The sequence below is a fragment of the Monodon monoceros genome, unplaced genomic scaffold (assembly GCF_005190385.1).
Source record: "Monodon monoceros isolate NGI ecotype Baffin Bay Population unplaced genomic scaffold, NGI_Narwhal_1 Super_Scaffold_12, whole genome shotgun sequence".
In the NCBI taxonomy this organism is placed as follows: domain Eukaryota; kingdom Metazoa; phylum Chordata; class Mammalia; order Artiodactyla; family Monodontidae; genus Monodon; species Monodon monoceros.
The window spans coordinates 107,536,720-107,557,489 of record NW_021703768.1 but is presented as its reverse complement, the minus strand read 5'-3'; the positions used below and the strand labels follow the sequence as shown (position 1 = coordinate 107,557,489).

Sequence of the window (20,770 nt, the reverse complement as noted above, 5' to 3'; positions counted from 1 at the left end):
TGATAGCTGTGATGGCCCCAAACTGTCAGTGTGCTACATCCTTATTTGCACGTTATATTTAAACAGGCTATTTGGAACATTCTAGGTTTCTTAAGAATGCCAATACCATGATTCTATGACTCCATTATATAAGGTAGCCATTGTGTGTGAAAATCATGCATATTGGAGTTATCTTTTTATTAAGTTGCTTCCTTTGATGTCTTCATTGTCTACATCAACCACGTCGAGCTCATTCTTCATCTCAATCCTGAGACCATTTTCTACCCAGATGCATGTATAAAAACAATAGAGTCGATACCACACGCTTTCAGTTAAAAGATCTTTAAATGTGTATTCACCAGTACTCACTATGTGCTCCCCATAATACCCTCTACATACTGACAATCATCTCCACAACCGTTATGGTTGGCATATGGCAACTATTTCAGTAATGGTTGGGTTAAGTTAGCTCTTAGAATAGAGATGATCTCTATATCCTGCTCAAATAGATCGGTCTTCTTCAATTCTATAAATCTCGCTCTTGTTCACACAGAGTAGCAGACATACTCACAAGCTTATACTAAATGTTAAGGAATATATATTGATTGATAATGTCACTTGCCTGCTCACAGTGTTCAAAGACCACATTTTGCCTTCCAGATAAATTCCTTATTACCACAGCCCCCAAGTCCCCTCATTATCTCATCCATGACTACTTTTCCAGGCTTGTGTCTCATGTCCACACTGTAGACATTGGATGCTTTCCCCTGCCTTTATACTTTTGTATTTATTGTTCCTTCTGCCTGAAATGCTCTTTCCCTAACAACGTCCACTAAATTTTCACATATGTTTTCCATTTTCACACATAATCTCATTTAATTTGGACAACTGCCCTGAAGTTTGGGTACCACTACACCCATTTTGTATATTGTAAATGGAGCTTTGGAGAGATCAACGAAGTTTTCCAAAGTCACACAGGTAGGGAGCAGCAGCATAAGGATGTGAACACATGCGGTCTGACCCCAAAGTCCATTTTCTTAACCTGCACACTCTGTTCCCTTTCCTCCCTATAGTCTGGATAAGTTTTACTTGATCTTTGAGGCTCAACCGCCACTGTCCCCCCCCCACCAAATAACAGAAGCTTAGAATCTTGGGTACTGAGTCTGTCATAGTTCTTATTATAGATAGTATAATTACTCATTTATTAGTTTGTCTAAAATAATACATTGGTCACCTCTTGAGAATAAGAGCTGTGTCATTTAGCTCTGTATCCCTGTGAGGTGACTGGTCCTGCTTATGTTGCAAATAAAGAATTTAAGGTTGGGCTTCCCTGGTGGCGCAGTGCTTGAGAGTCCGCCTGCCGATGCAGGGGACACGGGTTCATGCCCCGGTCCAGGAAGATCCCACATGCTGCAGAGCGGCTGGGCCCGTGAGCCATGGCCGCTGAGCCTGCGCGTCCGGAGCCTGTGCTCTGCAACGGGAGAGGCCACAACAGTGAGAGGCCCGTGTAATGCAAAAAAAAAAAAAAAAAAAAGAATTTAAGGTTCAAAAGTTCAAGGGAAGTGAAGAAGAGTACCTAGCTGGAGTGAGACTGAAGCTAGGCCTTGAAACCAGGGCCTCTGACTCTCAGCCTCATGTGCCTTTCTTTCCTCTATGTTATTGTTAATAAAAGAACACAACAAAGTCATCCTAAACTATGAAGTGCCTGTTCAGAAAAAATATTTACGTAATCAATACATACAAACACAATACACTTAAGACATTAACATGATGAAGGGGAATAGGGCAAAGACCAAGTTGAATACAAATATGCTTTTATGATTCCATTGTGAAAAGGCAATTACTGCAACATTATCCACCTCTGAATCATGTTTTTAATATGTTGATATATCAGCTTGAAGTAAGAAGGGAAGAACTGCAATTAGACTTATGCTGATAAGTAAATGAATATTTTATTTCATGGATTGCTAATTTTAAAATGAGTTTAAAATTTCTAGACCCTTATAAAGCATCGAAAATAGTTAAGTTCAGTAAAGCATCCAACTGACGATAGCTTAGCACTCCTTCTATGCAAGTGCTTGATCCAAACAGGTCAATTAAGATATAACAGTCATGCCTTAAAAAAAATTAGGAAGTTTATGAACAATGTCTGTGAAATATGAACTGTGTATTTATGCTTTATAAACCTATCAAAAATAAGAATTTTCTAGAAACGTTTCCTCTGTGCATAATGGCACACAAAGCCTGTTTTATGTCATCCGTATACATGAGTAATTAGAATAGCTGGAACTCACTATGATTCAAAAGTTGCATAGTGCAGATTTTCAGTGTAACTCACACAAGGCAATCTCCTTAAATGGACTAAATCCAAGTTGTTTCTGTTATCATTTCACGATATAAAAACCTTTCTTTTGCTTGTTCATACTATGACTTCTGTTCAGCTGTTTTTTATCTCCATTGTGTCTACAGTTCTTAGAATAGAGAAGAGGGATGTGTCTTATTTAAATTGACTTGATCTATGTTGAATAATGTGACACAGAGGTAGATTCACTTAACCACTTCTGAAGATAATTCCAATACAGACTGATATCATGAGCTTTTGCGAAAGAAAATAGAGATCATAAATTAAATTGAGATAATATAACTAAAGAGAAACATATTGAAGTTCTTTCTGAATTTGAACATACTAGACAATTGATGATATGAACATGCTATGGCCTCTGCAAATGTTACTTATTATCACAATTTATATACCTAAATCAGCCTCAGATACCATAACCAATGCTAGAATTGCTATCTTGGCACTAACTACACGAACACCTAATTTTAAATCTCCAATTCAAATTTTAAAGTCTTTACACCAAAAATTCTTCAATAAATTCACATTTCCTCAGATACTATAGGGAAATATTTCTCATAACAGTGAATATTCACTGAGATGTCTGGATTAGATGTCCAAATATTTTTCCTAGGGAAACCACTGAATGCTGACTATGATTTTCAGGTCCTACTTATGTAATAGAAATCATTCATTTTCCTTATCCTTCTTGCTAATGCCACAGATCTCTGCCAAAGGAAGTAATAAGGAAGTGTACAAAACGGTCACCCCATTTTACTTCTGTGAAAAATTAGCAGACAAACAGAGACCAGGATTTGATGGTTGGGAATGTTTATGAGCCACTGAAACTTCCAGATTTAAAGTATTCTGATACTGAGAATAAAATTCAAAGAAGTAAATCCTGACTCTTCTTCCTATTCCTCTTCTAACTTTAACCTTCAAGATGATTTTTACTCGAGTCAAATAGAAAAAGAAGAAAAAGTAGAAGCTGCTTCTGGTCAAAGTAAAGAGATATCTATGATGTTCTCAGGGAGGTGGACTGAAATAAGACCATGAGCTCACAGTATTCAGTTTCAGGGAATCTGCAATTCTCTCGGTGTCATTTCTATTCCAGTGAGGGGAACAGTAACCCATGAGTATCCCTCTTGAGGGATATAGAGCATGTAATATATTAATATATGAAGTCCTTTTGAGTTTCTATTTTTTGATATTAAAATGTACTATTTCATAGAAAACTAAAAGATAAGTCTAAAAAAGATAAGTAATTGTCATTAACCAAGAGAGATTCCACATTAAAAAAGATAAAGCTGGTGGATGGATGGATAGACAGAAAGACAGAGAGGGAGGGAGGGAGGGGTGGGAAAGGGAGGAAGGAAGAGAGGGAGGGAGGGAGGGGGGGATTTATTAAAGGATTCATCTGACATTGCATATTTAGTTAAACCCTTTTAGGAGAAGGCATTACCTGGAATGACACCACAGTAATGACCGTGAGGAGCTGACTTCTCTGTGGCTTTTTCCTCCATGGACCTTTTCTGCCTATATACACGGTGTGGGTGACCCGTTATGGCCATTGTATCATTGAGTGGTTCAATAAATATGAAGTCCTCATTGAGCTGTATGACTCCCATCTGGAATATATAACATAGAAAGATACGTATGAAATATCATTCGAATAAGTTACTTTCTGGGTTCTCCCACTCACATCCACTCTGTTTTCTTCCATGTATGTGCATACGTTTTTCTAGTGAAGCTATGTTAGCAACCCCACTAATAAGGTAACTGTCTTCCCATTTTACTACTTCATCTTTAGGTACTTTATTGCACTAGCATAAATTTCATTTAGTTAGCCTTAGCCTGTGTGGGTGGGAGGCTAGATGCCAGCAACAGATGCACAGTAAAAATTCTGGAATGTTAAAGGCTCACTTTGGGAGACCCATGGGGTCACTTATATGTACAGCATGTACAGAAGAGCAATATAGTTTTTAATTGCATACACAGGATAGTACAACATTTTGACAATCATTATTTAATAAAATAATTCATGTAACATACCACTGTAAATGTAGGACACATAACATTAAAGTTATTATATAAAATACTCTTAAGCCTTCTACTAAACATTTTTGAAAACCCTTGAACAATAAATTACAGAAAAAAATGAAGCATCACTTACATAAACAAGTTTCATTTCATACCATGCCATATTTTAAAGTTAGCCAGTTGTGGACAGAGGGCCAAAAACTGTAAAATGTGATTATGATCAGCAAAAAGAACTATAACAAGTAGGTATTCTTTTATTATATTGAAGCTAAGCCTAGTCACTTCTTCCCTTCCTTTTTCAGAATATAAATTTGAATTATAATTAGGAAAATATTTTACATGGAAGAATATATAACTTGATCTTTCCAATTTTCATTGTTTTACTCAACTGCAATATATATATAATGTATATTTGATTTATATTGTTAACTCTTTAGCAAACATTTTTTAAGAAATAATTCCCTAGAACCTGCATTATTCACACCCAATATGCTAATATGAAAGTTATCAAATACTGTTTTGCATTAACTTTATAAAAATCATATACAGTTCATTTTAATTTGATTCACATATAATTAGCATAGTAATATAATTATGTCTTCAGATACAGTAATTGTTCCAAACTGAATATATTTTTAAAACTAGGCTAAAAAAAACTTTTCCTTAGAAGAAGTCTTTTTGTTTTGTTTTAATTACTAAAGTGTATTGCATCTTCTTTATGGAAAGACCAGGTGATTGCCAATATGCTGATTTTATTCTGTACATTTTACTCTTTATATCAGAATAAAGATAGAAGATACCTGAAGAATAGGTATCTTATATCTTCATTATAAGATAACTAAAGAATAAATCTAAAAATCCTCATCAACTTCATTTTATTGAAGTTTTTATATCACTAATAAAATTCTCAAGTACTAGGATGACAGCTCCACCACCTAGACTTGTCCCCTTCCCCTCTCTCTCTTCCTGCCTTTTCCTGTCTCTTTCCCAGTTTCTCCCTCTCCCTCTCTTGTTCACACACAAACGTGCACACATATATCATTTGTGGGTGGGGATAATGCAAAAACAAGATTTACTCTAATGATTCTTTCAAAATATCAGGCAAGTATATATTTGGACCATTTTTGTGTAATTTTAATATGACTTTCAATGAGTTCTTTTATTTTCCATACAAGTTTTCATTCTCTCAAATATGAAATCAGCTTGAATTTTAAAGTAATTACATGAAACACAAAATTTTTCCCTAGAGTCTAATTTGATGGGAATAAAAGAGTATCAAATATTTTAAAATTTAAGTAATAATTATTAAAGATGTAGTACATCTACACATGGATTGATAAGCAGTGTCATATTATCATTGATCCAGATTGTGAAAATACAGAACAGTGTTTCTCTTGTCTTATATGCAAATGTGATTCTGAGGTTCGGTCAGTATTCAAGGCCACTAATAAAACTGGCAGTGTGACTGATGACTAAGATAATAATTGTTAGGATGCTCAGTTTCCCTAAATCATGAATTTGCAATCTGATATATTCTTTCAACAGGTTATAAGCATGGTAAGATTTATAACCATAAACCCTATAAAATTTAACTGCATACTATCATATAAAATTTAATGACCTCAAGAACAGATTCTGGATTTAAGATTATTTCGGTTCATAACCTACTACTAGCATGTAACTATGAGAAAGTTACAGCATCTTTATACAACAGCTTCATAGCGTTGTTTGGATTATTTTTTAAAAGCATTTTTTAAGCACATGTAATGCTCCTGTCATAGAATCTGATACTGAGTAACCCGCTCAATAAATGTTCATTATAATTTTATTTTATTAATAAAGATAATCATAATAAATATAAGCAGCCAAACATTTGGGATTGGACTGAAGAGCTCAGAGAGTCCAAAGAATTAAAATTTATTTGTCTTTGTATCCCCACACTAGCATATTAAATACTGTCTCAAATAAATGTGGTCTTTTTTTTTTTGTTACAATTTGGAAACCTCTTCATAACACAGCATTCTCTGTTGTGTTAGGATTTTATCTATACACATTTTTAAAAATAAGGTCACTTTTAAAAAGAAAAAAATGTTTGAATAATTATAAATGATGACTCGTTCATTCAACACATATTTACTGTCTGACCAGAGTGTGCCAGACTCATTTCACTCTAGGGCATATTTAGCATCAAGTGTTCAGGTTCTATACAGGGAAGGGTTTTCTGAGACCAGAATAATATCTAACAGCAGAGGAAGTGCTCTAGCTTGGGTTGGTATCTTTCAAGCAGGATTGCAGGAAATTATGAAGTTTTCTGTGTCCCCACAAAGGGCTCACCTATTCCACTAACAAAATGGATTGTTTTATCTGCGCTATGAATTTACAAGCCATGGAAGAACACAAATTCACATCAACCTCTCTTTAAAAGTCCTCCTGTGTTTGACAATCCACAATTAGGCAGCATGCACTTTAGTGCAAATATTGTCCTTTCAATTTTAGAAGGGAAGAAAATTAACTGTGTATTGACATGGCACAATACAGTCTCTAAAATAAATGCAAACTATATAAGAATTTTCTCCCAGATTGCCTTTTTAGATTTTTTAAAATGATTTTAACAATTTTGAGATCTTTCATGCAAACATTTGGAAATGAAATTAAAAGTTGTTCCCTGCCTTGTTCCAGTCATCATGTACATTTTCTCATACAATGGCATCTGTTCTATTGTCACTGAATCTTAGTCTCTGATTTGACAATTTAGCAAACATTTCAGTATTTGCAAATCTACCACTGCTTATGTGAAAATACGCTACCAGCCATATCTTGTCTTACTGGTTCTGATATTTTACTTTCTCTATTTAGACGCCCCTGTGCTTTTTAAAACAACCATTAACACTGATCTCCATGAAGGTGTACTGACACTGCCACCAACTTCTAATTACAATATGAAATTTGATTTGGCCAATGTGCATGGATTTTTATATACTGTTGCTTCAATTCACCAAATACAAGCGTTTCATTTGTTCAAATTCAAATTAACTATGTCTACTAAAGAGATGGACAAAGCCTAAAGTCCTAATGCATATGTCACAAGCATAAATTAAAAATGACTAAAAAAATTAGAAAGCAACCTGGCACTCTCCAGTCTTGCTTCCATTCCTACCAGGTTAACTAATTCAGTGCCCCTGCCTGACTTCCTATTCACTTAAGGAACTGAAGCACTACTGTAACTACTACCTCGTTTTCTTTTCATTCTTCTATGTTCCTTTCTGGAAATTTTCTTTATTTTCCAGAACCTCAGTTTTCTAGGTAAACTTTGCGTGGACTAGCTGAAGGTATATATCTGAGGCTCAAACTGCATATGGTGAGGGTCTTTAATAATATCCTATTTAAAAAAATATATAGCATATCACAAGGAGTAAATACCATTAGTGTGTGGTAGATCATTATAATTTCAGGCTGTAAGAAGACTGGAGGGATAACAGAATTTGGATAAAACTAGGGGAAAGTTGCTCCTTATGAGAGGGTAAAGGGCAAAGAGGACGTGGAATCTAGGAAATAGTTTAAGAAGATGCCTGGCTTGAGTAGAGAAATAGGAAAATGTAGCCAAAAAATAAGATGAACCAATATAATTGAAAGCATTAAATGACAAAGTTCTTGACAGGAAAAGGAAAATCAATGTCCTGAGGGTCTGAAGATTTTTAGCCCACTGTCCGACTATAAAGTATATTAGAGAATCTCTGAGATAGAAGCATAAGTGTTTGACTTCCAAAAAGCAATAACAGAAGTTGCTGAAAGGATCTGGCAGCAGTATACTGCTTGTAAAAATATTTTATACAAATGGCTCATACTCTACATGATGTGTACTTCACACATGTTAAGTTTTTTTGTTTTTTTTTTTTGCGGTACGCGGGCCTCTCACTGTCGTGGCCTCTCCCGTTGAGGAGCACAGGCTCCGGACACGCAGGCTCAGCGGCCATGGCTCACGGGCCCAGCCGCTCCGCAGCATGTGGGATCTTCCTGGACCGGGGCACGAACCCGCGTCCCCTGCATCGGCAGGCGGACTCTCAATCACTGCGCCACCAGGGAAGCCCACACATGTTACGTTTGACTATTTTTGAAAAAATTCTCTTGTATGGTAATGCTATAGTATACATCTCATTAAGTAAAGTATATAGTTTAAAACGTAAGTATAATATAGGGATTGACATAAATTATAATAGTATTACTTTATTTTATGCTTTATTCAAATAAAACATCATTTTCAGTATTCCTGTAAATGGGAGTGGTTTTTCATGCCTTTGCATATTCTATACATACACATAAATCTGCAGGAAAACACACTTCTGACGCCATATCTATCCTATTACCATATCATACTTTCAAGGTTTCTGCTTTACACCGTGAGGATCAACTCCAAATGAAGATATATAAGTTATAAGATCATGATAAACTCTTGCCTACTTCTCCACTTAAACTTCACATATAACCACCACAGACAAATTTTACTGTGTGAACTTTATATTTTAACAATTTCAGAATAACTTTTAGTTGCACGGTCACATCTTGGTACGCTGCACATGCTGTTTTCTCTTTCCAGAAAGTCACTGTTGGTATGGCGAGTTATTTCTTCAAAATCAAGCCAACCCTATCCTCTCTCCAAAGTAACCACCGCCTGCTCTATCCACTTCTGTACCTTTTCTGTTCTTTCACTATTAGGCCCCCTGTAAATGTTGCTTGCAGGACCCTCTGATTAGACCATGAGCTATTTCAGGGAATGCTTGGGTGTAGTGCTCGTCATCAGGCCTCAATGAGCAAGGACTGGTATATAGCAGGTGCTCAGGCAAGGCTGTTTTAACTCAATGTATTCTTCCCTTTTGAGATAAAAGAAAATGTATCCATTTGCTGCTCTGAACAACATTCTACCTGTGACTCCATCTGGGGGAAAATTACAATTTGATTTCTTCCTCTGGCATTTCCAGTGTTGCTTTCCCGGTGTGTCCAAGTTTTATCTTTAGGAAAAGTTTTCAAGTGACCACACTGTTAACATCATTCCATTTACTTTCCCTGCCAAAGGGGCTTCAAAAAGAATCATGAAATGACAATGGTAGAAGGAAACTTAGAATCACCCGGCCATCTGGAGTTTTAAAATCAAGAAAACCAAGGCTTAGAAATCTTGCATGACTTGCCTAAAATCACACAGAGAGTTCATGGGAATGTCAGGGCTAAGCCTCCCAATTTCCAAATTGATATCTGGTTTTAATACATCACTCTAATAAATCTGCTCGCTACCTACCTTCTCCTTACATTTCCACCCACATTCTTGTTTCCCCCACTGAACTGGGAAATTGTTCTGAGGCCACCCATCATGCCCTTTCCTTTATTCTTCTCCCTCGGGCATTTGACCCTTGACAACTTTTCTCCTCCACGAATATTCCATGACTCTACGTCTCTTGTTCTCTAGCAACTGTTTCTATTTCCTTAAACAGATCCTGTTCCTCACTCCAAAGCAGGTCTCCAGTCAACAATAGTTTCTCTGCATTTATCCCTCCCAAGGGATTTATAACCCCCAACGGAAATGATTCCCAAGCCCCCCACACCCAGGCCGCTGCTTCCATTGCATGGACATCCCGCCACACTAGCACCTCCTCTCTAAGTCTGTATCTCTATGCATGACCCTTTTCTAGTTACCCAGGCTAAAAAGCTATATAGTCCTTTCCTCTTCCCTTTTCAAACTTATTTTAAAATATTTATAAGAAAACAAGAATAGAAGAAAATAACATGCCTGTATGCCAGACACTGTATATACCTTATTTCATTTAATCAAACAGCCAGCTTGGGATACCTATGTTCACGTCACACGTTTTATAGTTGCAAAAAAAGCAAGTTTCAAAAAGATTGATCGTGTCCTAAGGTCACAAATCAGTGTGTGATGAGGACAGGATTCAAACCAAAGGCCGCCTGGCTTGGAGCACATGCTGCCTCTGTGAGGCTATCTGAAAAGGCTAGGCCTGCCACAGGGCTGCTGCTCCAAATAACTCTCATCTTCAAAAACTTCTGCACTGAGGATCTGACGTCAACCACAACACCTCACAGATGGTAGATGTCCAAAATTTGATATCAAGAGCAAGGCCAGGCCCCATCCCTCACAAAGCAGAAGACAAAAGTACCGCATTAGGCTCTGAACTTTATCTTGAGCTGACTGTTTTATGTGATCAGCCTGTGAGCTGCCAAAGGCACACTGGCCTTCTGAGTGTGCCGAGGGTTTCATCTCCAGGCCTCCTTCAATGGTGGAAACCCAATCACTCTCCCATGGCAGATTTGGGAGAACAGTTCAAGGTTTGCATTTTTCTTTCCTTCTTTCTTTCTTTCAATTCTCTCTTCTGTTTTTTTTTCTTAAAGTTGCTTTCTGATCATAAAATCAGAACTTTTAAATAGCAGAATATTTTAAAAATATAGTTAAAAAAAAGAAAATAGTCATCCCAAATCCCATCATATAGAATTATATATGTATGTATATACATATTTCTTTCTAGTCTACTAACATATACACATAAGTGTCTATGTATCTGTATGTGTGCATGCGTGTACCTATAACACATGTATACACATTAAAGTTTCATATTCTACTTTATTTCCCCACTTAAGAAAAGCTTAATAACGATTTTGTTTCTTAATAGTATCAAATAATCTTTATAAGTTGGTTTTTAATTGCTGGATAATAACTTATCTTCTAAATATATCATAATCTTATTAGCTATTCATTCATGCAACCCTCTACTCAACAAAATGCTTATGAGTATGAACTTTGTACATCCAGAGCTCAGGGTGTAGCAGTGAACAAGGCTGAAAAGCTCCGTCACCAACTTACACCTCAGGAGGGAAGACAATGTGCTATTTGTTCAACTGGGTCAAAGTTACACATAAAATTTCTCCATCAACATTTGTTAATAAGCTTTACATTGATGGTTTGTACACTTATTTATGTCTGTGTTCTTTGTCACAATAAAAACCAAGGTTACAATATAGCTTGGAAGTATCCCACCAGCTATCTAAGGCAAAAGACAGGAGCTGAAAGTGAACATTCAGAGATGATGAACTAATTCTCCTCCAAGAACAAGTAAGTGAAAGACCTCAGGGGCTCAGGAGCAGCTCTGAAGACGAAAGCCTCCTAAGAACCCATAAATGTGGCCCATGAGAGTGAGAGAGTCCACGGTAGGCACCTGTCATAAAGCTCAGCCACACCACTCGTGACCCCACAAGTCACCTAAGCACCCTTCTCCTCACTTCCCTTAGAGCTTCAACCCTAGGGGATGCAGAGGAACCCCAGGGTGCTGAGCAGGAGGGTGACAGCTCTAGATGGGGAATAACGAGGACCTGACTCCGTGTCCCCATTCCTCACTGCAGGTGATGAGTTCTCAGAAAGCCTGAATGTGGCAGCCGTGCGTCAGAGAGAAATGTTAAATTTACGTGAACTTGGATGTTTTGATGATCATAGGATAAATATTCTGATGACCAAACAGAGACTTTTGTGACTAAATTCACCATGGGACTTCTCAAAACCTGAAAGTAAACAACACCAGAAGGAAGACCAGAGAAACAAATATGAACAAACAAAATGCAAACTACTTGTTTTATTATGATAATCCTTGAGCCCTGTTTACTCAATGAAAAGTTATAAACATATAATATGAACTCAGCTGCCAAATACTATGAAGGGGTGAGAGAGTGATGTGGGGATGGCCTTTTGGGTGAGGTGACATCTGAGCAGGGACGTACGGTATGGGAAATGGCCAGGCCAAGATGTAGGGGGGAGGACATTCTAGGAAAAGAGAGAAACCAAGACCCTGAGTTGGGAACAAGCTTAGGACATTTAAGGAAAAGCAAAGCTAGGGCAGCTGGAGTAGTGTGATATATGGGAAATGATAATTAGAAAGGAACCCAGGGCCTTAACCCATAGCAGTGTCAACTTATGGGATTAGTTATTTAGAAATAAACCCTGATGAAATCCTACTTTGGTTTTTAGCCCATCTACCTTTTCTTAGACACTGGTTACAGATCTTACCATGGGACGCCTCATGATGGCCTTCTGTGTTATGTTCTTTCAACAGAGTCTTATTTTATCTACATAATAATTACACAGGGATAGATTTCACTTCTACAATTGAAAAAAATATGCTTTCTCTCCTGTTTTCTTGAGAACCATTGCCTTCTTCTAACTTTTTCCCAACATTTGACAGAGATAAGGATTTTTAAAAATTTCAAAAATGTTCCTTTTCAACTCCATTATAAACATCACAAGTATGATAATAAATAGAAGCTGTTGTATGTTAAAGAAGTGAAAAGGAAGGGGTAAAAACTGGTAAAGTGGAAAATGAATGCTCCATCCTAACATTTAGTTATCAAAAATAATTGATTTTTGGTACATATAACGGTTATCTATTTTCTCATTTTATAGTACAATTTCTACTCATATCAAGAAAAGCTATTGATTTTCATATACTTTCTTATATCCATTCACTTTAATATAATCTGTTATTGGTTATAATGACTTTTTTATTAATCCACTGATGTCTATGCATTCTTTAAATAAGCAAAAAAACAAGCTGAGAAGCAGTAAATTCAGTTTTAAATCTACTTCTGAGTTTATCAATCAGTCTAGCCAAAAGCTATTATGTTCCACTGTATCTTCCTGGTGCTTATTAATGTTCATTACAAATGTACCTACTGAATACCCACAACATGGCAGTAGGCAAGGCACTGAGGATTCAAAGCTGAAGACAGATTTAACCTGCATTTTCATGGACCTTATATATTAGGGAGAAAGGCAGGAAAAAAATAAAGTATTCAGACAAATATACCTAGGATGATATAAAGTGCGAAAAGTATCATTAAAGAAACAAACAAGGATCTGAGAGAAACAGAGCACAGGTTAGGATACCAGAGAGCGTGGCCCAATAAAACCTATCTAAGGAGATAACATTAGAGGCAAGACCTAAAGGAGCCAGCCATAGGAAACAGAATATAAGTGAGAGAAGAGTGGTATTTTAGGTGCAGGAGGCCATATACCAAGGCTATGACCCTGGAAGATAGATGGGAGGAACTCAATGTAACAACTTTGAGTTTATAAAAGTGCAAAATTTTAAATTATTACTGATAACAATATATGTTTGTGCTTCATATGTTTATGTCACAGTAAAACTTATTTTTTAAAGGAGAAACAAAGAATAAACAATAGAACCATATTACTTAGCAATACAGAGGCAAAGTAAGTACCAAAAGAAATGCTACTGCTCCTAAAGGACAGAAATCAAAGATGGAAAGGAGGTGGCAAGAAAGTTTATTTTTTACACTATAATTTTTGCAATAAGTATTGACTTTTCTAACAATATATATGAATGACTTAGATTACATTTTAATTTAATAGAGAGGTTGAAATAGAGGGACACAAGACTTGTTGGGAGGCTACTGCAGTGATCAAAGCAGTAAATAATGGTGGCATCAGTTTAAAGTCTATCAGTGAGAAATACCTATAGATAAACCAGAATAAAAACTTAAAGAAGTGATGTGGAGATGGAAGTGGTGGCAGGAGTCACAGAGAAATAATTATTGCAGCACAAACAGAACAGAGGGGTTGGCAGGGCATGATTCTTGTAGAGCTCTGAAGACCATGATAAGACATTTAGATTGTATTTGAAGTATAACTGGAAGCAACGGACAGTGTACGGCGTAATCTGATAAATTTTTAAGAAAGTCATTCTTTTTCTTTTTTGGAAAGCAGACTATAGGGTGGCAAGAGTAGAATCAGGGAGACCAGTTTGAAGTCAGTAATAGTTCAAGTGCAAGATCATGATGGGTAGACCAAGAAAGCAACACATGGTGGCTGAACTAAGGATGTGGACAAAAGTAAACACATTTGAGATTAATTTTGGCTTCTCATACAAACCAGAGAGCAACCACCCAAGTTTGTTAATGTTTTAGATGTTTGTACACAGAGGGATAATAACACAGAGAATGAAAGATGACTCCAGAGTTCTGGCTTAGGTTCTCAAAAAAGGGAGATAAATGTTTGTAATTGAGATAAAAATGTCAAATACTTAGGATGAAATTTAGATTTTCGGGGCAGATAATCAAAATATCGGATGGGGCTGGCTTAGGTTTGATATATCTGTGAAACCTCTAATTAGAGAAATCAAGTAGACAGTTGGGGTGTGGAGCTTTGTGGAGAGTCTTAACCTAGAGACATGTATCTGGGAGCTGCCAACATAAAGATAATTTTTCAGTTCACAGTGATGAGTGACGTTATCCAGAAAGAGAATAGAGAGAGAGAACAGAAGAGAGCTTAAGACCAAACCTGATGACCCAACACTGAGGAGAGTAGCAATTAGCAAAGGAGACTGAGGAGGAAGGGCTAGCGAGGTTAAAGGAAAAGTAGGAGCTTGTACAGCTGACTTTTCAAAATCAGAATTAACTCTTTCTAAAAATGGCTTTAAAGAAAAGACAGGAATAAGTTCTTATTCGGTTCACTCTGAAGAAGCTCTTACCCTGTCTAACCCATAGTGCCCAAGTTAAAAATGAGTAGTCCTACACATAATCAAACACATGTGTTCATGCTGCTGTTAAATTCAGCAACAAAAACTGAGCCAAAGAACACTCTCTTGCCTGTATCAATCAGCGTTCTCAAAAGTCATAACAGTGTGAGTTTCTTTTGTTGCAAATGAGAGAATTCTATGTGTTCCATTTTGTTGAGTCATTCAGAGAATTTAAATGTATTAACTAACTTTGCTTGACCTGTAATTTTTTGGAAAAGGTGGCTTCCAACTTGCCACCCACCCTAGCACTTAATGAGTTGGTGCACATTTGGCTGTGCACCTAGCTCTTAAAGGGTTAGTCTCTGGGCGACTGTTCAGAGCCCCTCACCATGGTGATGAGCACTCACAGCACTTATCTCATGCAATTCCAGCCCAGTTATGTGCTTTAAGTGGAACTGAATGAGACCACTGAGAAAGCTGCACAGCTGTGATTTGGGGAAGTACTCATCACTGCCAGGTCTTACTGGTGACCTCACAATTAACAGAGATGTTGCCAACCTCCTACATACCCCTAGAGAGTAGATACGAATTCATTTCACCATGGAAACAAGATTAGCGGAGCAAACTACTCAAGGGCCATAGCACTGGTACTCAAAGACATGGAAAATGTGCTGCAACTTATTTTCCAGATTCAAGAAAGGTCAAATAAATACAATAATTCATAAGTTCAACAATATTTACACACTGTGTGTCAGCTCTTGTGCTAGATGCTGGAAACACAGCAGGGCACAAAATGGTCATTTTGAAACAGACAAGCTTAAGTATCTTTTTCAATAATTAAGGAGTTTACTTACAGTAGATGTTAAGTCCTCTTTCCCATTTGCAACCCCATCAGCAAAACATGGGGGGTTTTCCCCCACATAGGACCCTTGGATAATTCAAATAGTTTCCCCTAGCCCTATTTTGATGGCATTAAGTAATATTCAAGAAATTACCTTGGTGGTTTTTTCCCTTAAAGGGAGCAATAAATCTTGGACCAACAAAGTTCTTTCTCACATGGCCTGTTTCTTAAGTACAAGATGCTCAAATGCAAACGTCTGACTAGTGAGAGCAGAAAGAACACACTTTTGCTTTTTTTCTTTACTGTCTCTTTCATACATGTCCCATCAGTGAGTACAGAGGCTCAAGAAGCTCATGTACTATCAGGCTGATTTATTAGAGATTACTTTTGGAGGTCATACACCTGAAGAGCCAAAATAATCTGGTATAAACCAGGAAGCCACTGCCTTCTGCACATACCTGACCACATCAGGAATATTATGTCTGAGCATCATATTATAAATAAAAGCATATCCAAACAAGAAATTAGGGTTCAGTTTGTTCCAAATTCCACCCAGAGAAGAAATTCATTTGTCAACATCCCTGATATTTAATATTCTGTTTATGCATTTCAATCATGAAGAGAACAATCACCACTCTGAAGCAATGTAGGCCTCTACTGGACAGAGGTAACTCTCAGAAAGATTATTATAAAAGGTCCAAAAGGCTTTCTTCAAAACTACTTTAAACCAGGAGTCTTGATTCTGCATCCTCAGCCCCTTTTCACATTCCTATAACAAATACTCTCATGGCCTCTCTGTATGCGTCCAGTTTCTCTAACCATTCCTGATATGAAATCGGTTCCCTACCCTTCTTCATCCTTTTCATTTTACTTGGATATTCTCTAGTTTATACATGTCACTCTTAGGTTTGATCTTCTTTGATTTTAAAATACGGAAGTGAATATTAAATGAAAAATGTCCTCAGAACAGAGGATGAGTTGAAAAAAGAGACTGCAAGAAAAGTAACGTTAAAAGCTTGGAACAGATTGGTATAGGATAATAACTGGAAAGTGTTTCCATTTATTACTTTTTATCATTCTTTATTAGGAAACATTTCAAATTTGCAGACATATATGGGATACAGAGTGCCCAGTAACCCACTCCTATTATTTAAGATACGTTAACATTTATTTGCTGTAGATTATTTTTTAAAAACCTAACAATTCATTGATTCAGTTGAAGTAGACCTGCACACCTTCCCAAAACAAATCCCCTTCTCTTAGTGCTCGGAGGTAACTGCTACACTGAAGACGTGCCTATCTTTTGCACTCATGTTTTAAACTTTTACTACATATTGACTCACTATTACAAGTATAGCAGTGAACATACTTGTACCTATTTAAAAGGGTTCATTCCAGTGGCTGAATTGAGGATAGACTACAGAGGGGGAGACTGTCATACTGAGTAAGTAAGTCAGACAGAAAGATAAATATCATATGATATCACTTATATATGAAATCTAAAAAAAAATAAAGGGGACAAATGAACTCATTTACAAAACGGGAAGTGGAGTCACAGATATAGAAGACAAACTCATGGCTACCAGGGGATAAGGGGGTGAGGGGGGGATAAATTGGGAGATTGGGACTGACATTTACACACTACTATATATAAAATGATAACTAATAAGAACCTGCTGTATAGCACAAAGAACTCTACTCAATACTCTGTAATGGCCTATATGGGAAAATAATCTAAATAAAAAAGAGTGGAGGGGCTTCCCTGGTGGTGCAGTCGTTAAGAATCCACCTGCCAGTGCAGGGGACACGGGTTCGAGACCTGGTCCGGGAAGATGCCGCAGAGCAACTAAGCCGGGCGCCACAACTACTGAGCCCGGGCGCCACAACTACTGAACCTGTGCTCTAGAGCCCACGAGCCAGAACTACTGATCCCACGTGCCACAACTGCTGAAGCCCGCGTGCCTAGAGCCCGTGCTCCGCAACAACGGAAGCCGCTGCAATGAGAAGCCTGCGCACTGCAACGAAGAGTAGCCCCTGCTCGCCGCAACTAGAGAAAGCCTGTGCTCAGCAACAAAGACCCAGTGCAGCCCAAAAAAATAAATAAATTTTAAAACAAAATTCCTTTTTTAAAAAAAGAATGGATATATGTATAACTGATTAACTTTGCTGTACACCTGAAACTAACACAACATTGTAAATCAACTATACTTCAATTTAAAAAAATGCATTTAAAAAAAAAGAAGTGATTGGTGGCTTGAGCTAGGGTAGTATTAATGGCAATGGAGTTCATCAGATTCAGGATAAATTTTGAAGATAGAGCAAAGAGATAATACGGTGTTTGAATGTGCATTTTGAAAGAAAGAGAGGAATTCAGGACCACAATATTATTTTGACCTTTGCCAAATGGAAGTACACAGTTGACTATCAATAAGACAAAGAATAATGTGGGGAGAGCAGGATGGGGGCTTGGGTCGGGGGAGAATCAACAGTTTGGAACATGCCAAGTTTGATATTATCTATTAGACCTCATGTTGAAATGTCAAATAGGTAGCTAGACATACAAACTGGGAGCTCAGCAGAGAGGTCTGAACTAGAGTTACTTATTTTGGAGTCACTGACATATAGTTGGCATTTAAACCCTGAGAATGGATAAGATCGACAAATAAGTATATAGAGAGAAGACAAAAAAAGGCCCACGACTGAGCCCTAGGGCACACCAGTGTAAAGAAGGTGCAGAGAATAGGAATACTCAATGAAGCAGCCTGAGAGGGAGCATGTGGATTCTGGATGGCAAGTGATAAAAATACATATTAAGAAGGAGGAAGGGCACGGTTAGCTCTCTCCATTGCTGCTGATAGAGAAGATGAAGACTGAAAATCAGCAGCCCTAAGTAAATATTTCTATCAGCTCCGTATACTTTGTCCTTTACAGTTAACTATTCTGAAATATAGACACTTACTTGTTTATAATTTGAATAAAAATTTAGATACAACTACCATTCCTTATTTCATTAATGCTAAATGCAATATAAATTTAGCATTAATGGGAAAACTGTCCAATCTCAAAATTCATCACACATAGTTATGGATTTTGCAACTTTAACACTGATGAATGGAATCTCTGTGGCATGAAAGGAAACTGAAATGAGGAAAAATAAAATATTTGAGAGCACTCCACCATGAAAAGAGAAGTAACTGGGGTGTAATTCTTGTGAAATAGATAATACATGGTAATTTTCACTTCTGTCATCTATCTCGGTTCTAATAAAGTGTAAGAGTTATGCCATTTTATTCCATCTAAACTTTTATTTAAACTAATGGCAGAACTTGTTTATTCTTGTAAGTTTTATATTGTCATATGCAGCCAAGCTATTAAAAATACTCTGGGATTTTAACTCCATGATCCAACAAATTAGCAAATGCTTATAGATTCTTAGCATTTCCAAATTGAATGAGAAGCATATTAATGCCGTTATCTAAGAGACTGATTAAAATTATTGTATAGGCAGAGTCAAATACAGAAGCACGATGCTTCCTAGAAACCTCTTTCCCGGTTGATATTAGTACTCTTAAGATAACTTCATTTAAATAGTTAGAAATCTACCTAAATACTCTCATCCCAAATGATTAAAGAGTTACTTTTAAAAGATAACTACAAAGCATCTTACTTAAAAGAAAAAAAAGTTATTCAAAACTCTGAAAGGAGATCTTTAGCTGAACTTAAACTAAAAATGCAAAATGAATTGAGAAAACATTTATAATAAATATAATAAATATGATCACGTCAATTCTGTAAATGACAATGTCTAAGACCCTAACAGCCAAATGAGCAAATGATCTGTACAATTCACAAAGGAAGAAAACAGGGCTTCCCTGGTGGTGCAGTGGTTAAGAATCCGTGTGCCAATGCAGGGGACACAGGTTCAAACCCTGGTCCGGGAAGATCCCACATGCCAAGGAGCAACTAAGCCTGTGCACCACAACTACTGAGCCTGCGCTCTAGAGCCCACACACCACAACTACTGAGCCTGTGTGCCACAACTACTGAAGCCCACGCACCTAGAGCCTGTGCTCCGCAACAAGCAAAACCACAACGAGAAGCCCGCACACCGCAATGAAGAGTAGCCCCTGCTTGCTGCAACTAGAGAAAGCCCGTGCACAGCAACGAAGGCTCAACACAGCCAAAAATAAAAATAAACAAATAAATAATTTTATTTTTAAAAAAAAGAAAACAAATAGAGAAACAGGCATAGAAGAGTGGTCATTCCTGGCTAGTAATTAAAGGAACGTAAATTGCCACAATCAGGGACAATTTCACTGCTTCAAATAATAGTTTTACAAATAAGCATATAAAATTATACTTCATATTGGCTAAAATAGTCAGCCTGGTGTGCTCAGAATTGGCTAGTGGCCTCATAGCTTAGTTCCCTCTGGGAAATCCTTGTAGAACCGTGTTACTTACAGCTCTGGACTCAGCAATTGCAGTTCTGGTAATTTATTCTTTGGATATACTCAAAATAAGAACTTCTTGCTTGGTTTTATTAAAATCAACCGTATAAAAATATTAAAGAAAAATATATGGAAGAGATATGATTATAACTTTGGAGTAGGTAAAATCTGAAAGAAGTATCACAAAGTAGCAACCACATAGGATAATATTCACGATTCAAATTTGTAAAATAAATGGAAGCCATTTTGAGTCTATCATTAAGGAAATAATAAGCAAAATTACGGTATATTCAGGGAAAACACATGTTATAGCCTCTTTAAATTTGACTTCACTGAAGTCGATGTGGCAATACTGTAAAATGCATGTAATATGTTGTTTCTTTAAAGATGTATGTATACTTTAATTTGAACTTTTAAAACAACTCAAAAAATCATAGGGAAACAAACTGGTAATAAAAACAGTATACTAAAATTATAACTGTTTAGAAGTAGTGGAAATATGAACATGTCTCTCTTTTTAAAAAATTTTTATGATTACACTATTCTCATAAATATATATGTATTTAAGTATATTAAATATATATATGTACACACATAC

General features: G+C 36.8%; 1 protein-coding gene across 1 annotated transcript in view; it reads right to left on the bottom strand.

Annotated features, from left to right (window-relative positions):
* The window catches only part of ADAMTS19 (ADAM metallopeptidase with thrombospondin type 1 motif 19), a 272,394-nt gene that overhangs the window by 208,878 nt on the left and 42,746 nt on the right, over positions 1-20,770 (bottom strand). The window contains exon 3 of the mRNA XM_029216811.1: positions 3,780-3,945. Within this exon, the coding sequence (XP_029072644.1) occupies positions 3,780-3,945 (166 nt within the window). The remainder of the gene's footprint in view (positions 1-3,779; positions 3,946-20,770) is intronic.